Raw genomic sequence first — 15,324 nt, forward strand, 5'->3', positions numbered from 1 at the left:
TTGTGCATCCCCCTCCACCCCTCAATTTTCATCTCACCATAGGCAGCCAAACCTTCAACTGCCTCAACCCTGCACTGTGAAATTCTCTCCCTAAACTATTCTGCCTTCTCCACTTCCATCTCCTCCTTTGTGGCCCTCCTTGAAATCCACCTTTCAGATTAAGCCATTTGTCACATTGTCTAATAGCTCCTTCTTTGGCTTGGGATTCATTTTTTCAATTATGCCTTTATGAAGCACTTTAAGATGTTTTACTGCATTAAAGGCACAATATAAATACAACTTGGCATTACCAACTGTACAGAATATACAAAAGACATATTAATGCCTCTAATACATAAATGTAATATACACAGACCATGCTGTTCACTGCAAGACATTGAGAGTCTGTTATATTGTTGTATATCCAGGGTCCGTTATATTATTGTCTATCCAAGGTCTGTTAACCTCTATAATATACAGGGTGTTTATAAAGTCCTTGTGCAACTTTAAGCTTTAATAACTTTGGATGTAGACATACTAGAAGCGAACTGTAAATGGTATTTGAAAGCATAAACCTCTTTTTAATGTTAATGTTGTTAATAATGCTGTGTCAATGTTTTTCTGATTGAAAATGATGACAGTAGAAGGTGAACTTTGTGTTATGGCGAGCAGAACTGAAGCCCATAACAGCTATGAGAAGAAAATTCACAGCTCATTTTAGGAAAAATGCATTACACAAGAACTCAATTAACAGTTGGATGAAAAGTTTCTATCATGTGTACATCCAAAGCTATTAAAGTTTAAAGTTGCACAAGGACTTTACAAACACCCTGTATGCAGGATGTACTTACTGTTCTCTAAGGATATTATTCTCTATAATAATTAGAAACTCTCCTATTTTTTTATATTCAAGATTCCCTACTCTCTGTAATACAGACAAGGATTATAATCCTGAATATATATTGAACATCTTCCATTCCCTATCCTATATAAGTTACTATTTCTTACCATTTCTTTCTCTTTCTCTCTAAATACATATGGCCTGCTATTCTTCATAACATGCAAAGCTGCTATTTAGTATAATATACACAAGGTCCGATATTGAAGATAACACAAAAGGTCTGATATTGATTATAATATTAACACTGTGTACAATATACACATGGTCTGATACTGACTATCATGTACAGTCTGATATTTACTATAACACACACAGGATCTGATATTGACTATAATATATAGAAGTACTGATATTGACTATAATACACACAGGGTCTGATATTGACTATAATATACAGAAGTACTGATATTGACTATAACACACAGGGTCTGATATTGACTATAATATACAGAAGTACTGATATTGACTATAATACACACAGGGTCTGATATTGACTATAATATACAGAAGTACTGATATTGACTATAACACACAGGGTCTGATATTGACTATAATATAAAAGTACTGATATTTACTATAACACACAGGGTCTGATATTGACTATAATATACAGAAGTACTGATATTGACTATAACACACAGGGTCTGATATTGACTATAATATACAGAAGTACTGATATTGACTATAACACACAGGGTCTGATATTGACTATAATATACAGAAGTACTGATATTGACTATAATACACACAGGGTCTGATATTGACTATAATATACAGAAGTACTGATATTGACTATAACACACAGGATCTGATATTGACTATAATATACAGAAGTACTGATATTGACTATAACACACAGGGTCTGATATTGACTATAATATACAGAGGTACTGATATTTAATATAACACACAGGCTCTGATATTGACTATAATATACAGAAGTACTGATATTGACTATAATACACACAAGGCCTGATATTGACTATAACACACAGGGTCTGATATTGACTATAATGTACAAAGGATTGATATTGACTATAACACACAGGGTCTGATATTGACTATAATGTACAAAGGTCTGATATTGACTATAATATACAGAAGTACTGATATTGACTATAATACACACAAGGCCTGATATTGACTATAATAATGTACAAAGGTCTGATATTGACTATAATGTACAAAGGACTGATATTGACTATAACACACAGGGTCTGATATTGACTATAATGTACAAAGGACTGATATTGACTATAATACACACAAGGCCTGATATTGACTATAATACACACAAGGTCTGATATTGACTATAATGTACAAAGGACTGATATTGACTATAACACACAGGGTCTGATATTGACTATAATATACAGAAGTACTGATATTGACTATAATACACACAAGGCCTGATATTGACTATAATACACACAAGGTCTGATATTGACTATAATGTACAAAGGACTGATATTCACTTTAATGCACAAAGGACTGATATTGACTATAATGTACAAAGGACTGATATTGACTATAATATACAGAAGTACTGATATTGACTATAATACACACAAGGCCTGATATTGACTATAATACACACAAGGCCTGATATTGACTATAATACACACAAGGCCTGATATTGACTATAATGTACAAAGGTCTGATATTGACTATAATGTACAAAGGACTGATATTGACTATAATGTACAAAGGACTGATATTGACTATAACACACAGGGTCTGATATTGACTATAATGTACAAAGGATTGATATTGACTATAACACACAGGGTCTGATATTGACTATAATGTACAAAGGACTGATATTGACTATAATACACAGGGTCTGATATTGACTATAACACACAGGGTCTGATATTGACTATAACGTACAAAGGTCTGATATTGACTATAATATACAGAAGTACTGATATTGACTATAATACACACAAGGCCTGATATTGACTATAACACACAGGGTCTGATATTGACTATAATATACAGAAGTACTGATATTGACTATAATACACACAAGGCCTGATATTGACTATAATAATGTACAAAGGTCTGATATTGACTATAATGTACAAAGGACTGATATTGACTATAACACACAGGGTCTGATATTGACTATAATATACAGAAGTACTGATATTGACTATAATACACACAAGGCCTGATATTGACTATAATAATGTACAAAGGTCTGATATTGACTATAATGTACAAAGGACTGATATTGACTATAACACACAGGGACTGATATTGACTATAACACACAGGGTCTGATATTGACTATAATATACAGAAGTACTGATATTGACTATAATACACACAAGGCCTGATATTGACTATAATAATGTACAAAGGTCTGATATTGACTATAATGTACAAAGGACTGATATTGACTATAACACACAGGGTCTGATATTGACTATAATGTACAAAGGACTGATATTGACTATAATACACACAAGGCCTGATATTGACTATAATACACACAAGGTCTGATATTGACTATAATGTACAAAGGACTGATATTGACTATAACACACAGGGTCTGATATTGACTATAATATACAGAAGTACTGATATTGACTATAATACACACAAGGCCTGATATTGACTATAATACACACAAGGTCTGATATTGACTATAATGTACAAAGGACTGATATTCACTTTAATGCACAAAGGACTGATATTGACTATAATGTACAAAGGACTGATATTGACTATAATATACAGAAGTACTGATATTGACTATAATACACACAAGGCCTGATATTGACTATAATACACACAAGGCCTGATATTGACTATAATGTACAAAGGTCTGATATTGACTATAATGTACAAAGGACTGATATTGACTATAATGTACAAAGGACTGATATTGACTATAACACACAGGGTCTGATATTGACTATAATGTACAAAGGACTGATATTGACTATAACACACAGGGTCTGTTATTGACTATAATACACAGAAGTACTGATATTGACTATAATACACAGGGTGATATTGACTATAATGTACAAAGGACTGATATTGACTATAATGTACAAAGGACTGATATTGACTATAACACACAGGGTGATATTGACTATAATGTACAAAGGACTGATATTGACTATAACACACAGGGTCTGATATTGACTATAATGTACAAAGGACTGATTTTGACTATAATATACAGAAGTACTGATATTGACTATAACACACAGGGTCTGATATTGACTATAATATACAGAAGTACTGATATTGACTATAATACACACAAGGTCTGATATTGACTATAATATACAGAAGTACTGATATTGACTATAATACACACAAGGTCTGATATTGACTATAATGTACAAAGGACTGATATTGACTATAACACACAGGGTCTGATATTGACTATAATATACAGAAGTACTGATATTGACTATAATACACACAAGGTCTGATATTGACTATAATGTACAAAGGACTGATATTGACTATAACACACAGGGTCTGATATTGACTATAATATACAGAAGTACTGATATTGACTATAATACACACAGGGTCTATAGTGGTCATTATAATTTACAGAGGGGCTGCTGTTCTATAGAATAATACAAGTATTCTTCTATTCACCATAACATTCAAAGATTCTGATTTTCTCTATTATGTAACATTCTCATTCATTTTCTATTAGAGATCTGCGCTTTATAATTTATTTATTTAGAGATACAGCACTGAAACAGGCCCTTCGGCCCACCGAGTCTGTGCCGACCAACAGCCACCCATTTATACTAACCCTACAGTAATCTCATATTCCCTACCACTTACCTACACTAGGGGCAATTTACAATGGCCAATTTACCTATCACCTGCAAGTCTTTGGCGGTGGGAGGAAACCGGAGCACCCGGCGAAAACCCACGCGGTCACAGAGAGAACTTGCAAACTCCGCCCAGGCAGTACCCAGAATTGAACCAGGGACCCTGGAGCTGTGAGGCTGCGGTGCTAACGACTGCGCCACTGTGCCGCCCCACAATATATTCAGGGTCTCCTATTTTTGATGATAAATATTATGGCTTCTATCCACTATAACAAACACAGAGGTGTACCACATGAATAGTTAAATGTCTCTTGATCTTCTATTTTTATCATTGAAAAATGCATAATTTTATATTAGTGGATTGTTAAAAAAACTACAGGACAACACAAAGTGTAAATTAACACACTTGAAAGTAAGAATAAGATAGGATGGTAAATTCTAAATGTATGTGGGGAAGAGAGACTTTGCTATGCAGAAACACATAAAAGATGGCAGTGTAATTAGGTAAAGGCATAAAAAAGATCCTTTGTTTTGTATTTGTGGGTACAGTAAACAAAAGCAAGGTGTGAATGCTGAGCATGTACAAGGCCTTGTAGAGTCATAGACATTTATGGCAGAGAAGGAGGCCATTTGGCTCTTCGAGTCCATGCCGCTCTCCGTGGAGCAATCCAGTCAGTCTCGCTCCCTTGCTCAATCCCCATAGCCCTGCAAGTTTATTTCCTTCAAGTGCTAATCCAATTTCCTTTTGAAATCATTAATTGTTTCTGCTTCTTCCATCCTCATGGGCAGTGAGTTCCAGGTCATTACCACTCGCTGCATAAAAAAGCTCTTCCTCACATTCCCCCTGCATCTCTTGTCCAAATCTTTAAACCTGTGTCCCCTAGTCCTTTTACCATCAGTTAATGGGAACAGTTTTTCCTTGTCTACCTTATCTAAGCCTGTCATAATCTTGTACATCTCTATTAACTCCCCCCTGAATCTCCTTCGCTTCAGGGAGAACAATGCCATCTTTTCCAACCTAATGTTGTAACTAAAATCCCCCATCCCTGGAGCCATTCTGGTAAATCTCCTCTGCACCCTCTCAAGAACCCTCACATCCTTCCTAAAGTGTGGTGACCAGAACTGGACGCAATACTCTAGTTGTGGTCTAACCAGAGCTTTATAAATGTTCAGCAAACCTTCCCTGCTTTTGTACTCTATGCCTATTTATGAAGCCCAAGATCCCTTATGCTTTGCTAACCACTCTCTCAATATGTCCTACCACCTTCAAAGACTGATGCAAATGCACCTGCAGGTCCCTCTGTTTCTGCACACTCTTTAGAACTGCGCCATTATGTCTATATTGCCTCACCCTATTCCTTCTACTATAATGCATCACCTCACACTTGACTGTATTAAATTCCATCTACCATTTGTCTGCCCATTCTGCTAGCCTATCTATGCCCTGTTGCAGGCAGTTCGTATCATCCTCACTGTTTGTCACTCCTCCAAGTTTGGTATCATCGGCAAATTTTGAAATTCTACTTTGTATTCCAAGATCCAAGTCATTTATGTATAGCAAAAAACAGCAGTGGCCCTGGCAATAACCCTTGGGGAACACCACTGTCTATCATGGCCATAAAAGATCCCATCTACCATGACTCACTGTTTTAGGTCCTTGAGACAATTTTTTATCCAATTGGACACTGACCCTCGTATTCCATGAGCCTTATTTTGGTTAACCAGCCTTTTATGTGGTACTTTGTCAAACTCTTTTTTAAAACCCATATAAACAACATTTACTGCATTCCCTTCATCAACCTTCTCTGTTACTTCATCAAAAAATTCAATTAGAATGGTCAAGCCTGATCTCTCTTTAAAAATTTGTGTTGGCTATCCTGAATTAACTCAAACCTTTCCAAGTGCCTGTTGAGTTTTTTCCCTGATTATTGTTTTCTAAAACTTTACCCACCACTCATATTAAACTAACTCTCCTGTAGTTGCTAGGACTGTCCTTACTTCCTTTCTTGAATAAGGGTGTCATATTTGGCATTCTCCAATCCTCTGGCACCTCTCCCACATCTAGGGAAGATTGGACGATTATGGCTAGCCCTTCTGCTATCTCTACCCCCACTTCCTTTAGCAACCTGGCTTGCAAGCCATCCGGACCAGGTGACTTATCTACCCTAAGCATAATCAGCCTTTCCAGTGCTTCCTCACTCAATTTTTACCGTATCCATTGCCTCTACTCTCTCCACTTCTATTAATATTTTGTCAGATTCCTCCTTAGTAAACACCAATACAAAGTACTCATTAAATATTCTAACTTTGCCCTGTGTCTTTAAGCATATATTACCCTCTTTGTCCCCAGTAGGTGGCACTCCATCTCTTACTACCTGCTTACTATTTAAATGCAGCTAGAAGATTTTTGGGTTCCCTTTTATGTTGACTGCTATTCTATTTTCATATTCTCTCCTTGCCAATTTTATTTTCCTCTTCACCTCCCCTCTCAACTTATTGTATTTGGCCTGGTTCTCACTCGAAGAATTCACCTGACATGCATCATACACCCTCTTTTTTGGTTTCATCACAATCTCTATCTCCCAAGGAGCCCTGTTTTTGTTTTGCCTGTCTTCTGCCCCTGTTAGAATGTACCTAGCCTGCATCAAGCATTTCTTCCTTAGGATGCAGTTGCAATTTTGCGGGCAGATTTGAGCTATTGGAGGAATACAAAAACAGTGGAAATGTTTTTTAACAATTTAATTCTTGAGATGTGATGTCGCTGGGTTGGCCAACATTTATTGCCCATCCCTAGTTTGATACAACTGAGTGGCTTGCTAGTTAAGAGTCAACCACGCTGGTGTGGGGCTAGAGTCACATATAGGCCAGGTTGAGTAAGCACAGCAGGTTTCCTTCTCTAAAGGACATTAAAAAGTTGCAATGTACAATCATTCGATATTGTCGGGGATGAGGGGTTACAGACATAAATCAAGGCCTGAAAATTAAGAGTGTTTCATTAAAGCTGAGGAGGTGAAGCATTAAACTGACAGAGGTCTTCAAGATTAGAAAAGGTTGGTGAGATGGGAACAAAAGGATACCAATTTTAAGAATATCACAAAAAAAGTCCAACGGGTAGGTTGGAAAATCTCCTTGCACATAGTGGGGTTAGAATGTGGAATCGTCTGCCACCAACTCGTTAAATCAGAGCTCATAAATTTTTTAAAACTTATTATTCGTTGCCTGAAAAAAGTGGAACAATCAAGTGTATGATTGCAAGTAGGAGAATGAGATGAGATTAAAGTGGATCATTTGCCAAAAAATAACAGACTGGATGGGCCCAAAGGACCTATTGCTTTGCTGTAACATTCTATAATGTTACATACAGGGACACTGTTCACTATTACATGTAAACGGGATTCTATTTGTAATACACAGTGCACCGACTCATGATAAAAGGCTGCTATTCCCTGTAATATACACAAGAGGCTGCTGTTCACTCCCAAACATTCAGTTTGCTGATCACTATAATATGTAAAGAGGCTGCTATTCACCTTTATATGTAGAGGTCACATTATTTCCTCTTACATCAACGAGACATGTTATTCCTTATAGCTAACTGCACTCACTGTCTAGATTCATCCATGAGGGTTCACTGGATTGATTCCTGGGAATGAGAGGATTGTTTTATGAGGAGAGATTGAGTAGACTAAGATAAAAGCAAAATACTGCAGATGCTGGAAATCTGAAATAAAAACAAGAAATGCTTTCAACACACCATTAACATATTGTTTGCCTTTGCTCCATGACCTTTTGGTCAGCTATGTGGCCTTGTCCAATCTGCACCTTCTCCTTTGTTATCTCTTGCCCCACCCCCACCTCACTTGCTTTTTACCTGTGACATTTTTAATATTTGTCAGTTCCGAAGAAGGGTCACTGACCCGAAACGTTAACTCTGCTTCTCTTTCCACAGATGCTGCCAGACCTGCTGAGTGGTTCCAGCATTTCTTGTTTTCATTTGAGTAGACTAAGCCTCTATTCCCTAGAATTTAGAAAAATGAAAGCTGATTTCATCGAAACATATAAAATTCTTAAGGGGCATGACAGGGCAAATGCTGAGAGGATGCTTCCTCTGGCTGGCAGTCTAGAACAAGGGATCACAGTCAACCATTTAGGACTTAGATGAAAAAAAAACTTGTATTTATATTGCACCTTTCACAACTACCAGAAGTCCCAAAGCGCTTTACAGCCAATGAAGTACTTTTTAAGTGTAGCCACCTTTCCAATGTAGGAAATGTAGTAGCCAATTGGCACACAGCAAGCTCCCACAATGAGATAATAACCATATAATCTGTTGTAGTGATGTTGATTGAGGGATACATCTTGGCCAGGACATCAGGGTAACTCCCCCGCTTTAAATAGTGGTATGGGATCTTTTATGGCCATTGAGAGGGCAGACAGGGCCTCGGCTTAACAACTCATCCAAAAGATAATAGTTCTGACAGTATAGGACTCCCCTTGTGTTGCACTGCAGTGTCAGCCTACATTTTTAAGTTCAAGTCTTGGAGTGGGTCTCAAACTCACAACTTTCAGCATAGAGACAAGAGTGCAACCAACTGAGCTACAGCTAACAAATAGTTGCAAGGCTTTGGAATTCTCTACCCCAGAGAGCTGTGAAAGCTCAGTTGTTGAGTATATTCAAGTCAGAGATCGATTAATTTTTAGTTACGAAGGGAATCAAAGGATATGGGGATAGTGAGGGAAGGGGTAGATCAGCCATGATCTTATTGAATGGTGAAACAGGTTCAAAAGCCTTTACTTGCTCCTATTTCTTATGTTCTTATGAAAAATAGCACCTTAGGCAAGGTACCCAAAGACAGCTACTACCTGAAGGCCAGTACCTTTATGACATTTTGGGATATTAATGGAACTTGAGTCCTTTTATTCACTAACACCTTAGGGCACCTTTTAATTTTAATGAAAATAACATTTGAAAATAAGAATGTTGCAAATTTTTCTAGAAATAGGTAATCATTTTTGTTCAAGTAAATGGGTCTTTAAAGTCTCAAATCTTTGTTGAGTTGACAGTATCTATGATGCCACTTACTGTGCTTCATGATTAGGCCCGTTAGAATGCGCAGATGGGAAAATCCACAATATTCACATGGTCTTTTCCCACAATTTTCTACCCCCACTAAAATCATACAACGCAAAAGGAGGCCATTCGGCCCATCATGCCTATGCCGGCTCTTTGAAAGTGTTATCTAATTAGTCCCATTCCCTTGTTTATTCCCCATAGCCCTGCAAGATTCTCCTTTTCAAGTATATATCCAACCTCCTTTTGAAAGTTGCTACTGAATTCCACCACCCTTTCAAGCAGCACATTCCTGATCCTAACAACTCACAGTGTACATAAATAAAAGCAAAATACTGCAGATGCTGGTAATTTGCCAATTACCTTAAATCTGTCTCCTTTGGTTACCAACCCTCCTACCAGTGGAAACAGTTTCTCCTTACTTACTCTATCAAAACCCTTCATAATTTTGAACATCAATATTCAATCTCCTCTTAAACGTCTCTGCTCTAAGGAGAATAATTCTAGCTTCTCTATATCATTCCACAGAACTGAAGTTCCTCATCCCTGGTATCATTCCAGTAAGCCTTCTCTCCAAAGCCTTCTCTATTGAAATGTTAGACCTTGAATTTCTCCAGCCTTCTATCATTAACTAAAGCCCTTCAATGCACCATTTCCTATTCAAACTTTCTCAGTAAAGTTAAATGGTGGATTTTGGAGAAACAAATGATGTTATGGACAAGTCCTCTCTACATTCCGACTAAATTGTTGAAACATCAAATAAGTGGGTCAACAGTCCCAGCCTCATGCCATTATTACCTCCACACTCAACTACTTCAATGACCTATGCTCACCTCACCTATACTATCCTCTGTAAACTTGAGTTCATCCAAAACTCTGCTGCTTGTATCCCAACTCAAACCAATTCCAATTCACCCATTGCTCACTGACCCACATTGGTCTAACAATGCCTGAATTTTCAAATTCTCATCCTTGTGCATAAATCCCTCTATGGCCTTGTTCCTCCCTATCTCTTTAACCACCCACAACCAAGATCTTTGCGCTCCTCCAATTCTGGCTTCTTACGCATCTCTGATTTTAATCCTACCATTGGCGGCCGTGCCTTCAGCTGCCTGGGCCCTCAGCTCTGGAATTCCCTCTCGGCCTCTGTCTCCTCCACTAAGATGCTCCTTAAAACCTGCTTCTATGACCAAGTTTTTGATCACCCGTCTTAAAATCTCCTTATGTGATTCAATGTCCATTAGCACCGTTGGATTTTCTGCTACATTAAAGGCACTACATAAATGCACCTTGCTGTGAAAGATCAAGTACGTGAAAACGGTTCCAATCTCAATCTATCACAAAAAAAAAATTAAAACTTCAACTCACTAAAAATGCAATTAAACCAATATTTAGATTTGATTTGCTCCCCTCCCCCTCGGCGCTGCCTCCGAGCTACAGCTGCCCATAGCAACCATGATGCCGGAAAGCAGATTTTGGAAATGCGCGACATGTTGCAACAGGAGGTCGAGCTGTCACCCTGGTTACGTGGCTGCCGTTTTCCGGATGTGGCCTTGAGTGACCGTTTCAGCGGAGCGCGAGCCGGTGCCCTAGCAACGGGCAGAGGAGCCTATTAACCTCCGGCGATTGGTGCAGGCCGAGTGACGCCACTGGTCCCTGTGGCTGTCGGTGCTGATTGGTGGATGGGGCTGACCCTGCCAGGTCAGTAAGGAAGGGGATGAGGCTTGGTTGGTCAATGGGTGGGGACTGGGAGTCTTGGGGTGAGGGGAAAGGATACGGGATCGGTTTGGGGTGTGGGAGATGGGAGTCTGGGGTTGGTCAGTGAGGGAATGGGAGCCTGGGGTGGTGGGGAGTCAATGGGGAGTGGAGAGAGTCAGGGGGGTGGGGGGGAGTGGAGAGTCAGGGGGGGGTGGGGTGGGGTAGAGAGTCAGGGGGGTGGGGGGGGAGTGGAGAGTCAGGGGGGGGTGGGGTGGGGGGGAGTGGAGAGTCAGGGGGGGTGGGGGGGAGTGGAGAGAGTCAGGGGGGGTGGGGGGGAGTGGAGAGAGTCAGGGGGGGTGGGGGGAGTGGAGAGAGTCAGTGGGGTGGGGAGTGGAGAGAGTCGGTGGGGTGTGGGGGGGAGTGGAGAGAGTCGGTGGGGTGTGGGGGGGAGTGGAGAGAGTCGGTGGGGTGTGGGGGGGAGTGGAGAGAGTCGGTGGGGTGTGGGGGGGAGTGGAGAGAGTCGGTGGGATGGGGGGAGTGGAGAGAGTCGGTGGGGTGGGGAGTGGAGAGAGTCGGGGGAGTGGAGAGAGTCAATGGGGTGGGGAGTGGAGAGAGTCGGGGTGGGGAGAGGTCAGTGGGGGGAGAGGAGAGGAGAGGAGAGGGGTCTGGGGGGGGAGAGGAGGAGAGGGGTCTGGGGGGGAGGGGAGGAGAGGGGTCTGGGGGGGAGGGGAGGAGAGGGGTCTGGGGGGGAGGGGAGGAGAGGGGTCTGGGGGGGGAGGAGAGGAGAGGGGTCTGGGGGGGGAGGGGAGGAGAGGGTCTGGGGGGGGAGGGGAGGAGAGGGGTCTGAGGGGGGGAGGGGAGGAGAGGGGTCTGGGGGGGGAGGGGAGGAGAGGGGTCTGGGGGGGGGAGGGGAGGAGAGGGGTCTGGGGGGGGGAGGGGAGGAGAGGGGTCTGGGGGGGGAGGGGAGGGGAGGAGAGGGGTCTGGGGGGGGGAGGGGGAGGAGAGGGGTCTGGGAGGGGAGGGGAGGAGAGGGGTCTGGGAGGGGAGGGGAGGAGAGGGGTCTGGGAGGGGAGGGGAGGAGAGGGGTCTGGGGGGGGAGGGGAGGAGAGGGGTCTGGGGGGGGAGGGGAGGAGAGGGGTCTGGGGGGGGGGGAGGGGAGGAGAGGGGTCTGGGGGGGGAGGGGAGGAGAGGGGTCTGGAGGGGGAGGGGAGGAGAGGGGTCTGGGGGGGGAGGGGAGGAGGGATCTGGGGGGGAGGGGAGGAGGGATCTGGGGGAGAGGGGAGGAGGGGTCTGGGGGGTTGGATAGGTGAGGGGTCTGGGGGTGGGGAAGAGGAGAGGAGGGGTCTAGGGGGAAGAGGAGAGGAGAGGAGGGGTCTAGGGGGGGAAGAGGAGGGGAGGGGTCAGGGGGAGGAGAGGGTAGGGTCGGGGGAGGGGTCGGGGGGTCGGTGGGGGGAGAGGAGAGGGGTCGGTGGGGGGAGGAGAGGGGTCGGTGGGGGGAGGAGAGGGTCGGGGGGGGAGAGGAGAGGGGTCGGGGGGATAGAGGAGAGGGGTCGGAGCGGGGGGGGGAAGAGGAGAGGGGTTGGGGGAGAGGAGAGGGGTCGATGGGGGGGAGGGGAGAGGAGAGGGGTCGATGGGGGGGAGAGGAGAGGAGAGGGGTCGGTGGGGGGGAGAGGAGAGGAGAGGGTTCGGTGGGGGGAGAGGAGAGGAGAGGGGTCGGGGGGGGGGAGAGGAGAGGAGAGGGGTCGGGGGGGGGGGAGAGGAGAGGAGAGGGGTCGGGGGGGGGGGAGAGGAGAGGAGAGGGGTCGGGGGGGGGGGAGAGGAGAGGAGAGGGGTCGAGTGGGGGGGAGAGGAGAGGAGAGGAGAGGGGTCGGGGTTGGAGAGGAGAGGAGAGGAGAGGGGTCGGTGGGGGGGAGAGGAGAGGGGTCGGTGGGGGGAGGAGAGGAGAGGAGAGGAGAGGGGTCGGTGGGGGGGAGAGGAGAGGGGTCAGTGGGGGGAGGAGAGGAGAGGAGAGGAGAGGGGTCGGTGGGGGGGAGGAGAGGAGAGGGGTCGGTGGGGGGGAGGAGAGGAGAGGGGTCGGGGGTGGGGAGAGGAGAGGGGTCGTGGGGGGTGGGGAGAGGAGAGGGGTCGGTGGGGGGGGGAAGAGGAGAGGGGTCGGTGGGGGGGAGAGGAGAGGGGTCGGTGGGGGGAGAGGAGAGGGGTCGGAGGGGAGGGGAGAGGAGAGGGGTCGGAGGGGAGGGGAGAGGAGAGGGGGGAGGGGGAGAGGAGAGGAGAGGGTCGGGGGGGGGAGGAGAGGGGTCAGAGCGGGGGGAGAGGAGAGGAGAGGAGAGGGGTCGGGGAGAGGAGAGGGGTCGGGGGGGGTGAGAGGAGAGGGGTCGGGGGGGGTGAGAGGAGAGGAGAGGGGTCGGGGGGGGGTGAGAGGAGAGGAGAGGGGTCGGGTCGGGGAGAGGAGAGGGGTCGGGTCGGGTCAGGGGGAGAGGAGAGGGGTCGGGTCAGGGGGAGAGGAGAGGGGTCGGGTCGGGGGGGTAGAGGAGAGGGGAGGGGGTTAGAGGAGAGGGGTCGGGGGGGGGAGAGGAGCGGAGAGGGGTCGGGGGGGGTAGAGGAGAGGAGAGGGGTCGGGGGGGGTAGAGGAGAGGAGCGGGGTCGGGTCGGGGGAGAGGAGCGGGGTCGGGTCGGGGGGAGAGGAGCGGGGTCGGGTCGGGGGGAGAGGAGAGGGGTCGGGGGGGAGGAGAGGGGTCGGGGCGGGGGGGAGGAGAGGGGTCGGGGGGTTAGAGGAGAGGGGTCGGTGGGGGAAGAGGAGAGGAGCGGGGTCCGAGGAGAGGAAAGGGGTCGAGAGGAGAGGAGGCGGGTCGGTGGGGGGAGAGGAGAGGAGAGGGGTCGGTGGGGGGGAGGAGGGGAGAGGAGAGGGGTCTGGGGGAGAGGAGAGGGGTCTGGGGGGGGAGAGGAGAGGGGTCTGGGGGGGGGAGAGGAGAGGGGTCTGGGGGGGGGGAGAGGAGAGGGGTCTGGGGGGGGAGAGGAGAGGGGTCTCGGGGGGTGGGAGGAGGAGAGGAGATTGGTTTGGGGGGAGGAGAGGCGAGGGGTCTGGGGGGGAGGAGAGGAGAGGAGAGGGGTCTGGGGGGGAGGAGAGGGGTCTGGGGGGGGAGGAGAGGGGTCTGGGGGGGGAGGAGAGGGGTCTGGGGGGGAGGGGAGGAGAGGGGTCTGGGAGGGGGGAGAGGAGAGGGGTCTGGGGGGGAGAGGAGTCTGGGGGTGGGAGGGGAGAGGAGAGGGGTCTGGGGGGGGAGAGGAGTCTGGGGGTGGGAGGGGAGAGGAGAGGGGTCTGGGGGGGGAGAGGAGTCTGGGGGTGGGAGGGGAGAGGAGAGGGGTCTGGGGGGGAGAGGAGTCTGGGGTGGGGAGGGGAGGAGAGGGGTCTAAAGGGGAGGAGAGGGGTCTGGGGGGGGGGTCGAGGGGTCTGGGGGGGAGGGGGGGAGAGGAGTCTGGGGGGGGAGGGGGGAGAGGGGTCTGGGGGGGGGGAGGGGGGATGAGGGGTCTGGGGGGGTAGGGAGGAGAGGGGTCTGGGGGGGAGGGGAGGAGAGGGGTCTGGGGGGGGAGGGGAGGAGAGGGGTCTGGGGGGGGAGGGGAGGAGAGGGGTTTGGGGGGGAGGGGAGGAGAGGGGTTTGGGGGGAGGGGGGGGAGAGGAGTCTGGCGGGGGAGGGGGGAGAGGGGTCTGGGGGGGGGAGGGGGAGAGGGGTCTGGGGGGGGGAGTGGAGGAGAGGGGTCGGGGGGGGAGGGGTCTGGGGGAGGAGAGGGGAGGGGTCTGGGGGAGGAGAGGGGAGGGATCTGGGGGGAGGGGAGGAGGGGTCTGGGGGGGAGGGGAGGAGGGGTCA

At 46.6% G+C, this 15,324-nt stretch overlaps 2 protein-coding genes across 2 annotated transcripts in view; one reads left to right on the plus strand and one right to left on the minus strand.

The window, feature by feature from the left end:
• The window catches only part of atpv0e2 (ATPase H+ transporting V0 subunit e2), a 553,405-nt gene that overhangs the window by 242,374 nt on the left and 295,707 nt on the right, over positions 1 to 15,324 (minus strand). The window lies entirely within an intron of this gene.
• Positions 11,257 to 15,324, plus strand: part of LOC137380884 (ectonucleoside triphosphate diphosphohydrolase 4-like) — an 82,294-nt gene continuing 78,226 nt past the window's right edge. Inside the window, exon 1 of the mRNA XM_068053289.1 lies at positions 11,257 to 11,350. Within this exon, the coding sequence (XP_067909390.1) occupies positions 11,257 to 11,350 (94 nt within the window). The remainder of the gene's footprint in view (positions 11,351 to 15,324) is intronic.

The sequence above is a fragment of the Heterodontus francisci genome, chromosome 20 (assembly GCF_036365525.1).
Source record: "Heterodontus francisci isolate sHetFra1 chromosome 20, sHetFra1.hap1, whole genome shotgun sequence".
NCBI classification, from domain to species: Eukaryota; Metazoa; Chordata; class Chondrichthyes; order Heterodontiformes; family Heterodontidae; genus Heterodontus; species Heterodontus francisci.